At 44.0% G+C, this 15000-nt stretch overlaps 1 protein-coding gene across 2 annotated transcripts in view; it reads left to right on the top strand.

Annotated features, from left to right (window-relative positions):
- LOC123515176 (nuclear hormone receptor E75-like) overlaps positions 1–15000 on the top strand; it is a 341788-nt gene that overhangs the window by 233515 nt on the left and 93273 nt on the right. Inside the window, exon 1 of one of the 2 annotated variants that reach the window (XM_045273685.1) lies at positions 11652–12260. The exons of the other annotated variant lie outside the window; for it this stretch is intronic. Coding sequence (XP_045129620.1) covers positions 12116–12260 — 145 coding nt within the window. The 5' untranslated portion in view covers positions 11652–12115. Of the gene's footprint in view, positions 1–11651; positions 12261–15000 lie in introns of those variants that run through there. 2 annotated transcript variants of the gene reach the window in all.

Consider the following 15000-nt stretch of genomic DNA (forward strand, 5'->3'; position numbering starts at 1 on the left):
AAGAGAAAGAGGAGGGAGAGTGAAAAAGAGAGTTGCAAAGTGTTAAAGGAAGGAGTAATGGTAAAGGATGTAAGTACAGAGAGTGAGAGGGAGAGTGGGGCTGGTGAGAGAGTGAGAGTAAGGGAGGGAGAGGAGAGGAGAGGAGGTCAGGGAGGGAAGAATGTGACGTCACACTTCTTGGCCTTAGAAGATGAAGACAGTGTGACTCCAAGTGCTTTCAGCTCCCTCACCCTCCTTTGTGTGAGAGGCGGGGAGAGGCGAGGCAAGGAGAGGAGAGGAGAGGAGAGGAGTGGGGAGAAAGGGAGGGTGGACTGTGAGGGAATACGCACCACCTTCAACACTTCCACTTACCTCCACTAGTACCTCCTCCTTTTCCTCCTCCTCCTCCTCCTCTCATATCACTTTTAATCCATCTCCACCTATTCACTTATTCCTCCACCTCATCTCCATCTGCCCATCACTCATCGCCTCCTCCTCCTCGTCCTCCTCCTCCTCCTCCTCCTCCTCCTCTTCTTCTCCCGCATTACACATCACCCCATCTTCTCAATATTTCTCCTCCCCATCAATATATTCTGTAGCCTTCCACCCAATTTACACCCTCTCTTCCCTCGCCTACTCTTTCCCTATTCATCCCTCCTATCATTCACTGTCCTTACCAGATCCAACTGTTCCTGTTTTTTTTTCTCTCTTTTTACCCTTACCTCTTAAATTTATGCCTTTTCTTTTCTTCATCTTTCTTTTTTCCTTGCTTTTGTTGTTTCGGTGACACGTTTGATGTAGTCAGGAAAAAAAAAATATAGACGACGACGTTAACAATAACAACATCAACAATAGCAACAACAACAACAACAGCAATAATAGCAACAACAACAATAACAACAATAACAACAACAACAACAACAACAACAACAACAACAACAACAACAATGAAAATAGTAATAATGTTGATAATGATAGCTGTCCTTAATCTCTTAACTAAGCAGCTGAGTATTTAGTTACGTGATTTATCATTGTTATTGTTATTATTATTATTATTATTATTATTATTATTATTATTATTATTATTATTATTATTATTATTATTATTATTATTATTATTATTATTATTATTATTATTATTATTATTATTATTATTATCATTATCATTATTATTATTATTATTATTATTATCATTATTATTATTATTATTATTACTATTATTATAATTATCATTATTATTATTATTATTATTATTATTATTATTATTATTATTATTATTATTATTATTATTATCATTATTATTATTGTTGTTGTTGTTGTTGTTGTTGTTGTTTCTTTTGTTGTTATTATCGTTGTTGTTTTTGTAGCTGTTGTTGTTCAAAATACTATGAAGAATATATACTAATATGTGTAGAAAGTTAGAAACCAATATTAGAGAGAGAGAGAGAGAGAGAGAGAGAGAGAGAGAGAGAGAGAGAGAGAAATATTACACTGAATCACAATCAAGTAATGCTGTACTCAAGTGTCGAGAAAGCCTTCATCTCCCCTCCCTCCCCCCATTCTCCATCCCTCCCTCTACCTCCTCTCCATCACCGTGTTTTTCCTCACACCAAGAAACTTACGAGAATTGAACAGAGCTCTTTCTCCATCCCTCCATCACTCTTTCACTCCCTCCTTGCCTGTCTCCCTCCTCCTCCTCCTCCTCCTCCTCCTCCTCCTCCTCCTCCTCCTCATTCTCCTTAACCCACCTCACTTTTATTTGCGTTTACCTCCTTCCAGTCATCATGTTTTTACTTCTCCTTTATCATTTTATTTAATCTTCCATGTGATAATCTTGCTGACTTACATCCTCGTGACTGCATGCCCCCCCTCTCTCTCTCTCTCTCTCTATTTATCTCTCTCTCAGAATTAAATCTTCCTGGCTTACATTTCTGAGTGTCTGTCTGCCTGCCTTCCCCAGAATATGTAGGCTAGGAAGAGGAGGAGGAGGAAGATGAGGAGGAGAAGGGATGTGGAAAGGATAGGAAGGGGGAGGCTGTATGACGAGGCTATGAGAGGGGTGAGAGGGGGTGAGAGGAGGCCTTGGGTATAGGAAAGGGCTGGCGAGGGAGGGAGGGAGGGATGGGGGAGCTGGCTTACCCTTCGTCAGGTCGTTCACCCGGCCTTTCGAGCGGAAGATGAAGAGAGAGAAACTGTGTCTGGCCCAAGGACGTCTGGAGGGGGGGAAGAAGGAGCAGGAAAGGGGAGGAAGAAGTGGGGGAAGTAGTGAGGGTGAGGGACGGATGGTGCGGGCGAGTGGAGAGAGAGATTGGAGAGAAGAGGTAAACATGAGAGAGAGAGAGAGAGAGAGAGAGAGAGAGAGAGAGAGAGAGAGAGAGAGAGAGAGAGAGAGAGAGAGAGAGAGAGAGAGAGAGAGAGAGAGAGAGAGAGAGAGAGAGAGAGAGAGAGAGAGAGAGAGAGAGAGAGAGAGAGAGAGAGATGGTATTTAAAAAGTCAAGGAAAGGAAAAAAAATAATAAAACAACTAGGAAGAAAACGAACAGAAGAGGATGATAAAAACAAAGCAAAACTGAATGTAAAAATATTTAAACTTCGAGTGCCTTGAAAAGATTCCTAATTGAACATCACCGCAAGAGAATCTACAGGTGTGTGTGTGTGTGTGTGTGTGTGTGTGTGTGTGTGTGTGTGTGTGTGTGTGTGGAGGCAGGTGGGAGACAAACGCAACCCGAGTAACGATTCCTCTCACTTTCCTTCTGTCATGTTCCTCCTCTGTGTCTGTAGCGTTGTGTTCTTCCTTTGTGTTCTCAGTTACTCATTCCCCCTCCCCTTTCTCTCTCTCTCTCTCTCTCTCTCTCTCTCTCTCTCGGCGTACTACAGGAGGTGACGGGGGCGGGAAAGTGACGCGTAAATGGGACGGGAAGAAAGAAGGAGCGCGGTGGCGGTGACGAGGACGCGGTGTGAGATCGAAAGTTGGAATGTTTTGCCGCGACGTGTGACGGTGTGCGGTGGCAAGCGACGGTGATAGTAAAGGGTTGAGTGAGGAGTGAGGTATGTAGGTGGCTGGTGGTGGAGGTGTAAGCGTCAGTTCACCCGTCACTCCTTCACCTAAATACTGGTAGGGTCTGTCTCGGGCACCTTGCCTTCACCTGTCTCGGAAATGCCAAGCTGATGAAGGGTATTACTGCGTGGATAGACGGGTAGAATGTACTAGTTTTTTTTTTTTTTTTCTTTTTCTTTTTTTTTTTTGGTCATTCACTTCCTGATATGCTGTGCTCTTTATTGGAGGAAGGATCTTTATTTTACTGTGTTGAGACAATGCAAAACGAATTCCTGAGCTGACTAAGCTTGACTCGTCTCTGTGTCTGTTGATCCCTCAGCCTCGTGTCACTGGATCTGTTTGACGAGGAAAGCGAGGAGGAGGGACATTACGTTTTCTCACGAACTGAAGAGCAGATGTCAGCTGAAGCTCCTCCCACTCCTGTGTTAATATATTTTAGTAAGGCGATGTTAAAACAAAGATAAGATGTAGATTAACTCTTTCAAAACAATCTGCCACAATGCACAACTCTAAAAACTCTGTACAAATTGTTTTTAAAGCACCTATAAGAAAGAAAAGGTAAGAGAAAGACTAGGATATCCAATATCTAGCCAGAATGGTGATCAGAGGCGGCTGTGCATCGAAAAGAAGTGCCACAGTGGTTTTTGATTAAGGAAGGACGTCAAACACCGCTGAAAGGTTTGAGTAAATGGCTTGAGGATGGACAAACAATAACTGACAGGCGCGAGATGGACGAGCAGAGAGAGAGAGAGAGAGAGAGAGAGAGAGAGAGAGAGAGAGAGAGAGAGAGAGAGAGAGAGAGAGAGAGAGAGAGAGAGAGAGAGAGAGAGAGAGAGAGAGAGAGAGAGAGAGAGAGAGAGAGAGAGAGAGAGAGAGAGAGAGAGAGAAAACACATAATCTCCCGTTGATTTTCCACAAATAATAAGAAGAAAAAACGTTATGAACCTGCGGCAAATCTGTCAGATAAATGAAGATATTCTATCAGACAATTTCTCCCTGACACCAGCCTCATAAACCTCTTGACATTAACTTGTAACTGTTTGGATCCTTCAGGCAAACTCACCTCAAAGTCCTGGTGATCCAAAAAGCGCCTGATTTAATATTTGGCAAAGGTTACAAGAAAAGTGTTTAATGATTTGCCATTTTGGTGTTGCTATAAATATTAGACCAAGGTTTTTTTTTTCTTTCTTTCAGGGAGAGAAATCGTCTGTACTGTTTAGTATACTTGAGAATTGAGATATTTACAGGTTAAATATGTGTAAGTTCTTTCCGCTGTTTTAGAGAGAATGTTTTTTTTTATCCATCTTTTTCTCTTCCTTTTTCTTTTTTCTTTTCTTACGTATTTGGTAAACGTTTTCTAATTGAATTATGTCTTTAGTGATCGGATTTTTAAGATTTTATCATGAAATGGAGGAATACTTCGTTACAATTCAGGTGTATCCTTGTGACTGTGTTGAAAGGAGTAAAAGTAACGGAGTAAAAGTGAATTATCTATTATTTCTGTGTATGTATTATTGGTTCGTTGAAACTCTATATATATAATGTGAAAAATTTTGTGATCTATATGTTTTATTACTGGAGTTTTACTGAGACACTTTTAAGAAGAAAATACATTAAAGAAAACATTATTATCTCTTGTACCTACCATCATTATCTTTTTATATCGAATCTTTGATGGAATTTTAAAGATATATTTGAGAAGCACCACTGTAAGAAATATCTATTATACATATGCTCTTTCATTATTGTCTTTATTTATTGAGGCATTATTTAAGAACAGAGTGATAATTTTGTTGTTTTGATATCGAATGATTTATCAAAAGAAGATATTTACACACACACACACACACACACACACACACACACACACACACACACACACACACACACACACACACACACACACACACACACACACACACACACACACACACATATCGAATGATGGTTATCATCCGAAGATCGGAAATAATGATTGAGCTCGTTCCGTAGCGTAACGTCTGGCTGCCTCGTCAGAGACTGCAGCAGACAACACACACACACACACACACACACACACACACACACACACACACACACACACACACACACACACACACACCGCGTAGTGTAGTGGTTAGCACGCTTACAACCGAGAGGGTCCGGGTTCAAATCCCGGAAAGCGGCGAGGCAAAGGGGCAAGCCTCTTTAATGTGTGGTCCCTGTTCACCTAGCAGTAAATAGGTACGGGATGTAACTCGAGGGGTTGTGGCCTCTCTTTCCCGGTGTGTGGAGTGTGTTGTGGTCTCAGTCCTACCCGAAGATCGATCTATGAGTTCTGAGCTCGCTCCGTAATGGGAAAGGCTGGCTGGGTGACCAGCAGACGACCGTGGTGAATTACACACACACACACACACACACACAGGTCGAATATAAACTTAGCCACAGCTCCGTGCAAAAAGCTGTGTTTGTGTAAAGTAGTGCACGTGGTGGAGACAAGCTGTAAAATTTGCTGCGGTGAAAATAGACAAACCATGTGAGACTCCGGCGCTTACTCGTAAACACTTTGTTCTCTCAGCGGGACTAATTTCAAAGGCCACAGAGAAGATCATGGGTTGTGTTCCTGCTGACTGAGTGTTAACCCATCACTAGAGCTATGAAAACACCCTTAAAACCCATCCTAATAACTGCCATTAGAGGCCGTTAAAAGGTGCAGACAGTATAGGCGCTAAAATGCTTAAGAATATGGTGCTTAAATTTTTTTACTGACGGTGCCAAGAACGAAAGAGGGGAAGGGAGACATAATGTTGGCTTTGTTTTGGACGATGGCACATGAAGACACAAAGTAGGAGAGAGCAAGAGAGAAAGAGAGAGAAATGAAAATAGAAACTCCCTTAGCCATTAAAGGACAAACTACAAGACATAAAACAACAGGGAGTTAAAGGGCGTAAAAAAGACAGAGATAAAAAAAGAGTACCATGCAACAGTAACAAGACTATGAAACCCTTGGGAGTTAATAGAGCGGAACACAGGATCTGCTAATGGAATGCGTGAGTGAGCGGGGTGTTGCTGCGGCGGCGGAAGTAGGCCAGGTGTTGAAAGGAAGGTGGGAAAAGATCCAGACTCGAGGGAAAATAAGGTGACGAACGCTTTGTTATAGGATGAACGTAACAGGTGTGTATGGGAGGTGTGGAGCTGTGGAGGTGAGGTGAGACGGGTGGAGGTGTGGGGGGTGTGGAGGTGCAGGTGAGAGGTGTGTGTGTGTGTATGAATGTTTCGAGGTAATCAGGTGGATGACGAGAAGAGAAACAAAGCGGAGGAATAGTCAGAATGTCCAAATAGTGGGAATAGTGATGGTGGTGGTGGTGGTGGTGGTGGTGGTGGTGATGTTGGTGGCGGTGGTGGTGGTGGTGGTAGTATTTCAGTTTCGCTATACATACACAAATTACAATAAAAGAAAAGAATAAAGAAAGAGAACAGAAATAATGACAGTAGTAGTAGTAGTAGTAGTAGTAGTAGTAGTAGTAATAGTAGTAGTAGTAGTAGTATTTCAAAGTCACCATAAAACATAAACAACTTATAATAAAAGAAGAAAAAGATAGAAGTAATAATAATAATAAGTCCATGTCATAGTAACAATATAAAAAAAAACATATATAATGAAAAGGTTTGGTTTAGAAAGGGTTGGCGGTTTGCTACTCTCTGTTTTGCTGGCGGGATGTGTCAAATTGTCAAACTGTGTGAAGGAGAAGCCGAGTGTTGGTTGTCCTTATGTGGTGAAGCGAGGGAAGGAAAACGTGTGCCCGTGATAAAGAATGTTTTAAATGCCGTGAAATGAGAGAGAGAGAGAGAGAGAGAGAGAGAGAGAGAGAGAGAGAGAGAGAGAGAGAGAGACGTTGGTATAAAAAAAAAGTGATGATTAGTGCATATAGTTTGCATTGATATAAACCCAAAACAACACCATCAACAACAACTACTTCTGTTACTACTACTACTACTACTACTACTACTTCTTCTTTTTCTACTACTACTACTGTTTCTTCTACTACTACTACTATTACTACTACTACTACTACTACTACTTCTTCTTCTTTTCCTTTTTCTACTACTACTACTGTTTCTTCTTCTACAACTACTACTACTACTACTACTACTACTACTACTACTACTACTACTACTACTACTAGGTTTTTGTTCTTTTTCTTTTTTTTCTAATTCTTGTTCTTTTCTCGTTCTTGTTCTTGTCTTTCTCGTTTTTGTCTTTTTCTATTTCTTTCTTTCCCTCTTTCTTGCTTTCTTTCTTTATTTCTTCCTCCTTTTTTCTTTTTCTTCTTGTCCATGTTCTTGTTCTTGTTTTTGTTCTTATCCACCACCACCACCACCATCACAGCAGCCGCCGCCATCACCTCCATCACTTCTACTACTACTACTACTACTACTGCTAGCTACTACTTCTAATACTTCAAGGTGAACATAAAGTGTTAATTAGGTCACGGGTGTAATTACATTGTGACTCGCGCCTCGCACCGGGAAGACTGGGAACGCGCTGCCCTACTTCCCTTTCTCCTCGCCAATAAGTTAAAAATACACTGAAAATACACAGGAGATACACGTGGAGAGGGGTTTAAGCATATGACGTGATGTATTTGCTTTGTTTTTCTCTCCTGGGATAATTGAATGCATCTCTCGTCTTTCTCCTCCTCTTCTTCTTCCTACTTCTCGTCTTCGTCTTCTTCTTTCTTTCTTTCCTTCTTTCTTTCTTTCTTTCTTTCTTTCTTGTTCTTTTCTGGTTCTTGTTCTTCTTAGTCTCCTTAGTTTTCTTGTTCTTGTTCTTATTCTTCTTCCTCCTCCTCCTCCTCCTCCTCCTCCTCCTCCTCCTCCTCCTCCTCCTCCTCCTCCTCCCTCTTCCTCCTCCTTCCTCCTCCTCCTCCTCCTCAGGTCCAAACAAAAGCCATATTTCCTGTTCCAGTGAAATTAACTGTTATTACTGATCCTCATCACTGTGCTCTGTTTCACCGGCTTTGTCACACTAATTGCACCTTTTGAGGACACACGGACAGGCCAACACTGCTACTGATTGATGCCTTCACTCGCTCATTGCTCTGTGTATTAAAACTTTGGCAGCTTTATCCTCAGCAAAACGATTTTTTTAATTTTCAGTGTTAGACAAGAGACCTTTTTTGATTTGATGAGGCTGCTATCTTATTATTCTTATTGGATTTACGGAAAACAACAGAAACAATAGCACCACCACCACCACCACCACAACAACAACAACAACAACAACAACAACAACAACAACGAAGAAACAAGAAGAGAAAAAAAGCAACAATTTTAATTTGCTGCAAGCTTGAAAACAAAACAGGAGTACGAAGACTATAAAAAGTTATCGGATGTGGGCATTGGAGTTAGTGGAACGGAACATACGGAGTGAATAGGTATGAGTGAAATCTGAAGGTAGTAAAGAAAGATCGTAATTGCACCTCAGTATTGTCAGATACTTCAACGTCTTACCTCGACTACTTTTAACATCCTCTATTGGAAGTTCAATGTTAAGCGGTACGAAACAATTAGCAACACCAAAAATAATGCATGAAATAATTATAAGCATCTATAAAAAAGTAGCCGATTAGAAAGAATAGATATTGCAATTTCTACTCGGTTAAAAAAAATACAGGTGGCTGCAGAACAAGCAAAAATGTTTCAAACTGATTAGTTATCAAGGAAAAATGCACCAAATAGCAGACAAAGGGTTAACAAAAATTCTGCATCGTGAATGGAGAAAGCACAGACGAGAACCCTGCAAATAATCTCTCTGGCCTTGAAAATCATGCTTGTGAGGGAGAAGAAAGAGTTTCAGATCCTTTACACCAGTCAGTTCAATCTTCCCTCTCTGACACCTGAGTGATGCCTGGCCTGAATTTCCTCTCATGCTTCATTGCGCACACTCAACAACTGCCCTTCCTGCCACGCCCATAATCCCTCAGTGGTGATGCATAACACTCAGAAATGAAATAAGGTTGAAAATTATTAGTTTAAGGGTATTTGTAGCTGTCGCTTACATCACGAACAGGGACGGAGGCTTGATTAGGTGTTGGTAAGCTGGGAGGAAGAGTGGTTAACTGGCCAAGAGATTTGTGAAAAGGAAAAAGTAAATGAGATGAAGAAAGAGAAGGAGGAGGAGGAAAAGGAAAAGAAGGAGGAGGAGAAAGAGAAGGAAGAGGAAGAGGAAGAGAATGAGCAGGAGGAGGAATACAAAGGAATACAAAGGAAAGTCAAACAACAACAGACCTCTTGGTCCTTTCGGGGCTGTTTGGTAAGGAGGAGGAGGAAGAGGAGGAGGAGGAGGAGGAGGAGGAGGAGGAGGAGGAGGAAAAAGATGATGAAGATGAGGAGGAGGAGGAAAAGAAGGACAAGAGGAAGACATTAATTTCTATTACTACTACTACTACTACTACTACTACTACTACTACTACTACTACTACTACTACTGCTACTACTACTACTACTGCTACTACTACTACTACTACTACTACTACTACCACCACTGCTACTGCTGCTGCTACTGCTACTGCTACTGCTACTACTGCTACTACTACCACTGCTACTGCTACTGCTACTACTGCTACTACTACTACTACTACTACTACTACTACTACTACTACTACTATAATAATAATAATAATAATAATAATAATAATAATAATAATAATAATAATAATAATAATAATAATAATAATAATAATAATAATAATAATAATGATAATAACAATAATAATAATGATAATAAAAAATAATAATAATGATAACAATAATAATAATAATAATAATAATAATAATAATAATAATAATAATAATATCATTATCTATTATTATTATTATTATTATTATTATGTGTGTATGTGTGTGTGTGTTATTATGTATTATTATTATTGTTATTATTATTATTATTATTATTATTATTATTATTATTATTATTATTATTATTATTATTATTATTTTCATTGTTCAGACATTCAGACAAGTTGGAGGAGGAGATGAAAAGAATAAACTCAGCTCCCTCCACCTGTGTTTCTTTCCACCTTTTCCGTTATTATTATAACTTTTATTTTTATTATTATCATTGTTATCATTCATAATTATTATTAGATGGACAAGGATGAACAGACTGGAAAAGGAACAATAGGAGGCGGATGAGGAAGAGTAACTGGAACAGCAGAAGGAATAGCATTGGGAGTAGAAAGAGGAGGAGGAGAAGGAGAAAAAAAGAAAGAAAAGGAGGAAGAGGAGTAGGAAGAGGAGGAGGTGGTGGCAGTGGTGGTGGTGAACGAGTTCGGTGGAACTGAGGAGGCTTGAAAAAGCCGCCTTGACCTCAAAGCCAGGCTGAGGTACGCTTGCTGCATTGTGTGGCGGCAGGGTGCTCGTCGGGCTGCTGGTAGGGTCTTGAGCGGCTGTCTAGGTGTCTGGCTGGCCGTCTAGCTGGCTGGCTGGTTGGTTGTGTTCCTGGCTGCCTGGCCTGCTGGGTCCTGTCTGGCTATCTAGGTGACTGATTGGTTGATTGTTTTCCTGGCTGGCAGAGCAGATGGCTGTCTAGGTGGCTGGATGTCAGGTTGGGTTCTTGTCTTGGTGGATGGTTAGCTGTCTTTGTGGCTGGTTGGCTAGCTGTCTAAACTGGCTGGCTTTTGTCTTACGCTCCTGGATGGCTGTCTGTATTGATCATTAGAGAGACATTTGGCTCTCTGCATAGCTGCATGTCTGGCTATCCGCATGCCCGGTTGACTGAATAGCTTATGAATGGCTTGGTTCCCTGTGTAGAGTGATGATTGGGAAGGTGCTGGACAGTATGAACTACTGGGTGGGTTTGTGTATTTGTTAGTCAAGAGTTGAATGTTTAGGGAGTCTGCTAACTAATTAAATGGGTGACTAGCTGGCTGGCCTGCTGGAGTATTTGCTTATTGGCAAGGTGAGGCATGACTATCTTGATAATAAATTTGATTAAATGAATAATTATCGGTTGGTTGGCTGGTCGGCTGACTGACCAAGGAAACGGTCTATGTGCCTGTCTTGCTTGCAGAATGGCTATGTATGTCATTAAAGAGGCAAGAACATTACTGAATGACCTTTCGGTTGGATAATGCTTTTGGTGCACTAGTTGTGTGGCTAGTGGTAGGGTGTGGTTGACTTCTGTCTTATGAGATGGATGGCGGCAGGGATTGTTAGTGCATGGTACAGAGGTGCATGTTAAGGATCGTCAGGTACTGTGGGATGGTGTGGGTCTCCCTAGTCCCTCAAGTTCCTCCGTCTGCCCTCCCAACCAGAAGCTTCGTGCAGTCAGCTTGAATAGCTGTGTCTTCCTCCGTCCTCTGAGATTCGCTCTCGTTTTCTTTACTCGCTTGGCAAGGTGACTCGGGCTCAGCGTTTGGCAGGACGTCCCAGGCCGGTGGTGCAGTCTACCCGGAGGATTGTCAATACTTCCTTGTACTTCCTTCGTGAGTGATCCTTCATGGGCGTAGGACTGTGTGGGGAGGGGAGGAAGAGAGGCTTAGGAGCTGTGTCGGGACTGGGTCATGAGCGCAGCAACTCTCACTCTCTGGAGGTCCGCCCTCTGATGGCCGCTCAGTCGGGTTCGCACCGCCACGCCGTGACGTTGGGCTCTGCATCCCCCGCTCTCCACCACCGTGTGCGTTCTTACGTGCGTTCCTGTGTGCCTCCACCCCCTCTCTGTGGACTCTCTGCCCTCCTGCCTCGGCTGCCGCCAGGAATTAGTCGTGAACAGTTTTGTGTTTTGTGTAAAGCGCCACGTCTGAGAGTGGCGAGTGTCTGTGTTTGTTTACATGCGAGTGCCAAGCATGAGCGCCCATGGGACCTGAAGAGCTTGATAACGTGATACTGAGACATATACTCGCCCTTTGTCGGACAGCCTGGGGGAGTCTGCCGTGCTCAACGGAATCCGGAAGCTGACACTCAATCTTCACGCGGATTATTTCTATTGCCTGCCTGACCCACGCCCACCCACGCACTCACGTCAGATATTTAGCAGAAGACCAACCTAAAAAACAAAACAAAAACAATCATTCTGTTCCCGTGGCCTGCGCCCATCATGACTGTCTTCAGGGACTACCACAACCTTGTACAAAAGCCTCGGGAAACATACGACGCCGGAACGGACGCTGCCTCCTCCAAGTGTCACGATAAGCCTCCCCGCAACCCTGACCCGCCCGAGCTCCTAGAGGTCATCCTTGCAGGTGAGTCACGTCCAGGCTCTCCAACCCCAAACCACTAAACACCCCTTATGTTCCTCTTGAAAGCTCCCAGCGGCGTGCTCCGCTCATCCTTGCCCTCACTCTGCTTGCCACTCCTTGCTTTCAGCCGTCCATTTACTAACAGTGAGGAGGAAAACATTGCGCAAAGCGTGATTGACGGGAAAAGTCTCTCTCTGCAAGCGGGAGAATGATCAGCTGACTGGCGGACGCGATCAGCTGACGAGCATAAACACAGCCACGTGGAGCCGCCGCCACCTGTTGAGCCAAGACGGATCACGCTCACGCTGCTGCAACGCATGGCAAGCATTCCACCCCGCATCCACCCACTTCCCCACCTCTATTCCTTCTGGTTATCGTATGGTATGCCAGATTTCGGTGCCTGGCTTGAGAGAAACCATAGCACAGCGGCACACCTAGAAGACTCTTGCAAACCACGGACACTGTGGGCACGTTTTTTTTTTTTTCTTGTTCTCCTCGGATAAATTTGCTTCCTCATTTTATAATCTTTACTTTTCATTCTTGAAGCAGCATTACTGGAAGACTGATACTTCTTAGTTTCTGTGACGTCATTTATGGCGTGCGAGGGATAGCGAGGGGTGGGGTGGGAGGGATGGTGGGGAGGGGGGACGGGGCAGCAGGGGGCCAATCGTAAGGATCGGGGACCAGGCGGGAAGGACTCAAATAGGACCTACTATTCTTCCTACCCATTCAGCCTTTTATATGTGCGCGCACACACACACACACACACACACACACACACACACGAGATTATGCCAATAAAAATAGCAAATCTAAGGAAAAATCTGTTTGAGTTTTATAACTTTATTGGTTCTCTGTTGACCGATGAAGTACTTCACCTTGCCACGCATACGTGTGATTCCTGGTAACTTGCTAGTAATCCTTGCCTCTCAGTCCTTCCCTCACTATTTTACTCCAACGTCACCTCCCCGACAAGTAAAGTAGACAATTAGACGAGAGTAAGATCGTTTGGCACCAGCAATGTGGCTTGTGGTCAAAAATGTTCTCCCCTCCTTTCCCCTCAGCACGTCCCTTTCTGCATTCTCCCGAGTGCTTTTCACAAGCAAAAGAATCATAGTCATTTTCCACTTTGCGCCCTTTCCTCGTCCTCCTTGACTAGTGTGTGGTGAGGGGAACATCATAGCTATTGGGGTGAAGAAATTATAGTCATCAAGTGTGTGTGTGTGTGTGTGTGTGCGTGTGTGTGTGTGTGTGTGTGTGTGTGTGTGTATTTGCGAACCGCACGCGCGTGCTTGCATCTTTCAGTAAAAAGCCCACGCCACAGGTAAGAGTGTGTGCATAACAGCGGCGCCTATGCGTGCGTGGTGCAGGCCTTGCAGGAGCCGCGGGTGTCGCAAGGCCCTAGAAGGGTGTACAAGGGTTTCGTCTAGGGCGGGTGGCGTCGGCGTATATGGGGTCGAGGTTCCAAGTTCATCAACCCCGGCCGAAGACTTTCTCTGGTGTAGCGCTGCTCCCTAGCCTCCCCCAGGTAAAGCGCAGGTGGCCCTCAGCGCGCTGTGGCCCTATAGTGCCGCGCTCGGGGTTGCGAGAGAGGCTAGTTCATTGCACCTTCCGCATACCTCGTCACTTCTTTCCCCCCCGATGATGTAAAACCGGGTCAGCAGCACTAGCACTAGCCTCGCTTCAGGGTCGGGCTCGCAGCGCACAGCCATTTCACTTTCATGTGCGCTCGTACGAGGAAAATAACCAGGCCACGGGGGACGCGGGAGAGGCTAGTTCATTCACCTCAGTGGCAGCGTAAGAGTGTGTAGATTATGGACCGCGGCACTCCGGGCTAGAAGGACATCCACGCCACCGTGGCCCCCTCCCTGCTGGCACGTGGGCCGCCCCTCTGGCACTCAGGGCCACGGAGTTCATTGCCCTCTCTGACAACTAGGTCTGCTGCTTCACAACAACTGGGTTCTCGAGAGGCGAGGCGGACTACTGCGGGCCAGAAGGACTTATGTGTCGGTGGTGCTGGCGCATTATCAGCCTTGTGTCCTTCTTTGTTAGTGAAAGTTCTCCTAATGCCTTTCTTCTCTCTTGAGGCTAAAAGCTCCTTACCCCGGCCGATGTTTTCACTGCTATCCCTCCTCATGCCACACCACGTACCACTACTTGATTGATTCCTGTAACTCTGCCTCAAGGTTACCTCCCCTCACCTCCACTCCCCTCTCACCCCTACATACACTCTCTCCCTTTACTCACTACTACCCTTCCATCCACTCTTTTGTCCGTTCCACACCTTTATCCACACCTCAGTGCCTGCCCTTCCACCCTCCCGTCCCGACCGTACCTTCCCTCCCCTTTCTCCCTTATTCCCCTCTACCCTTTTCCCCGGGCGAGGCGTGACGTCACGGATATTGAGGATTTCGTCACAGCTCAATTGTAGCTGCAGGAGGGGTAGTAGGAGGCGTAGGAGGGATGGTGGGGGCAAGGCATGCATCCTTCAAAGCAAGAGGAACGGGTGTTAGGGAGGGACGGAGGGGGAGGGATGAGGATCGTGCATGTGAGTAATAGAATGATTGCTATGTATGCACTTGTAGCATTATTCTTATTAAAGCATTGAGGATCAGGAATAAATAAAAAGAGACTTACTAAAATAAAGAAAACGAGGAGTATTTATCTGTGGTTATCAGTTTTCTCCTTTCCTTTCCCTCTACTTCCTTCCCATCCCCCTCTCTCTCTCTCTCTCTCTCTCTCT

The sequence above is a fragment of the Portunus trituberculatus genome, chromosome 38, assembly GCF_017591435.1.
Source record: "Portunus trituberculatus isolate SZX2019 chromosome 38, ASM1759143v1, whole genome shotgun sequence".
Lineage (NCBI taxonomy): Eukaryota > Metazoa > Arthropoda > Malacostraca > Decapoda > Portunidae > Portunus > Portunus trituberculatus.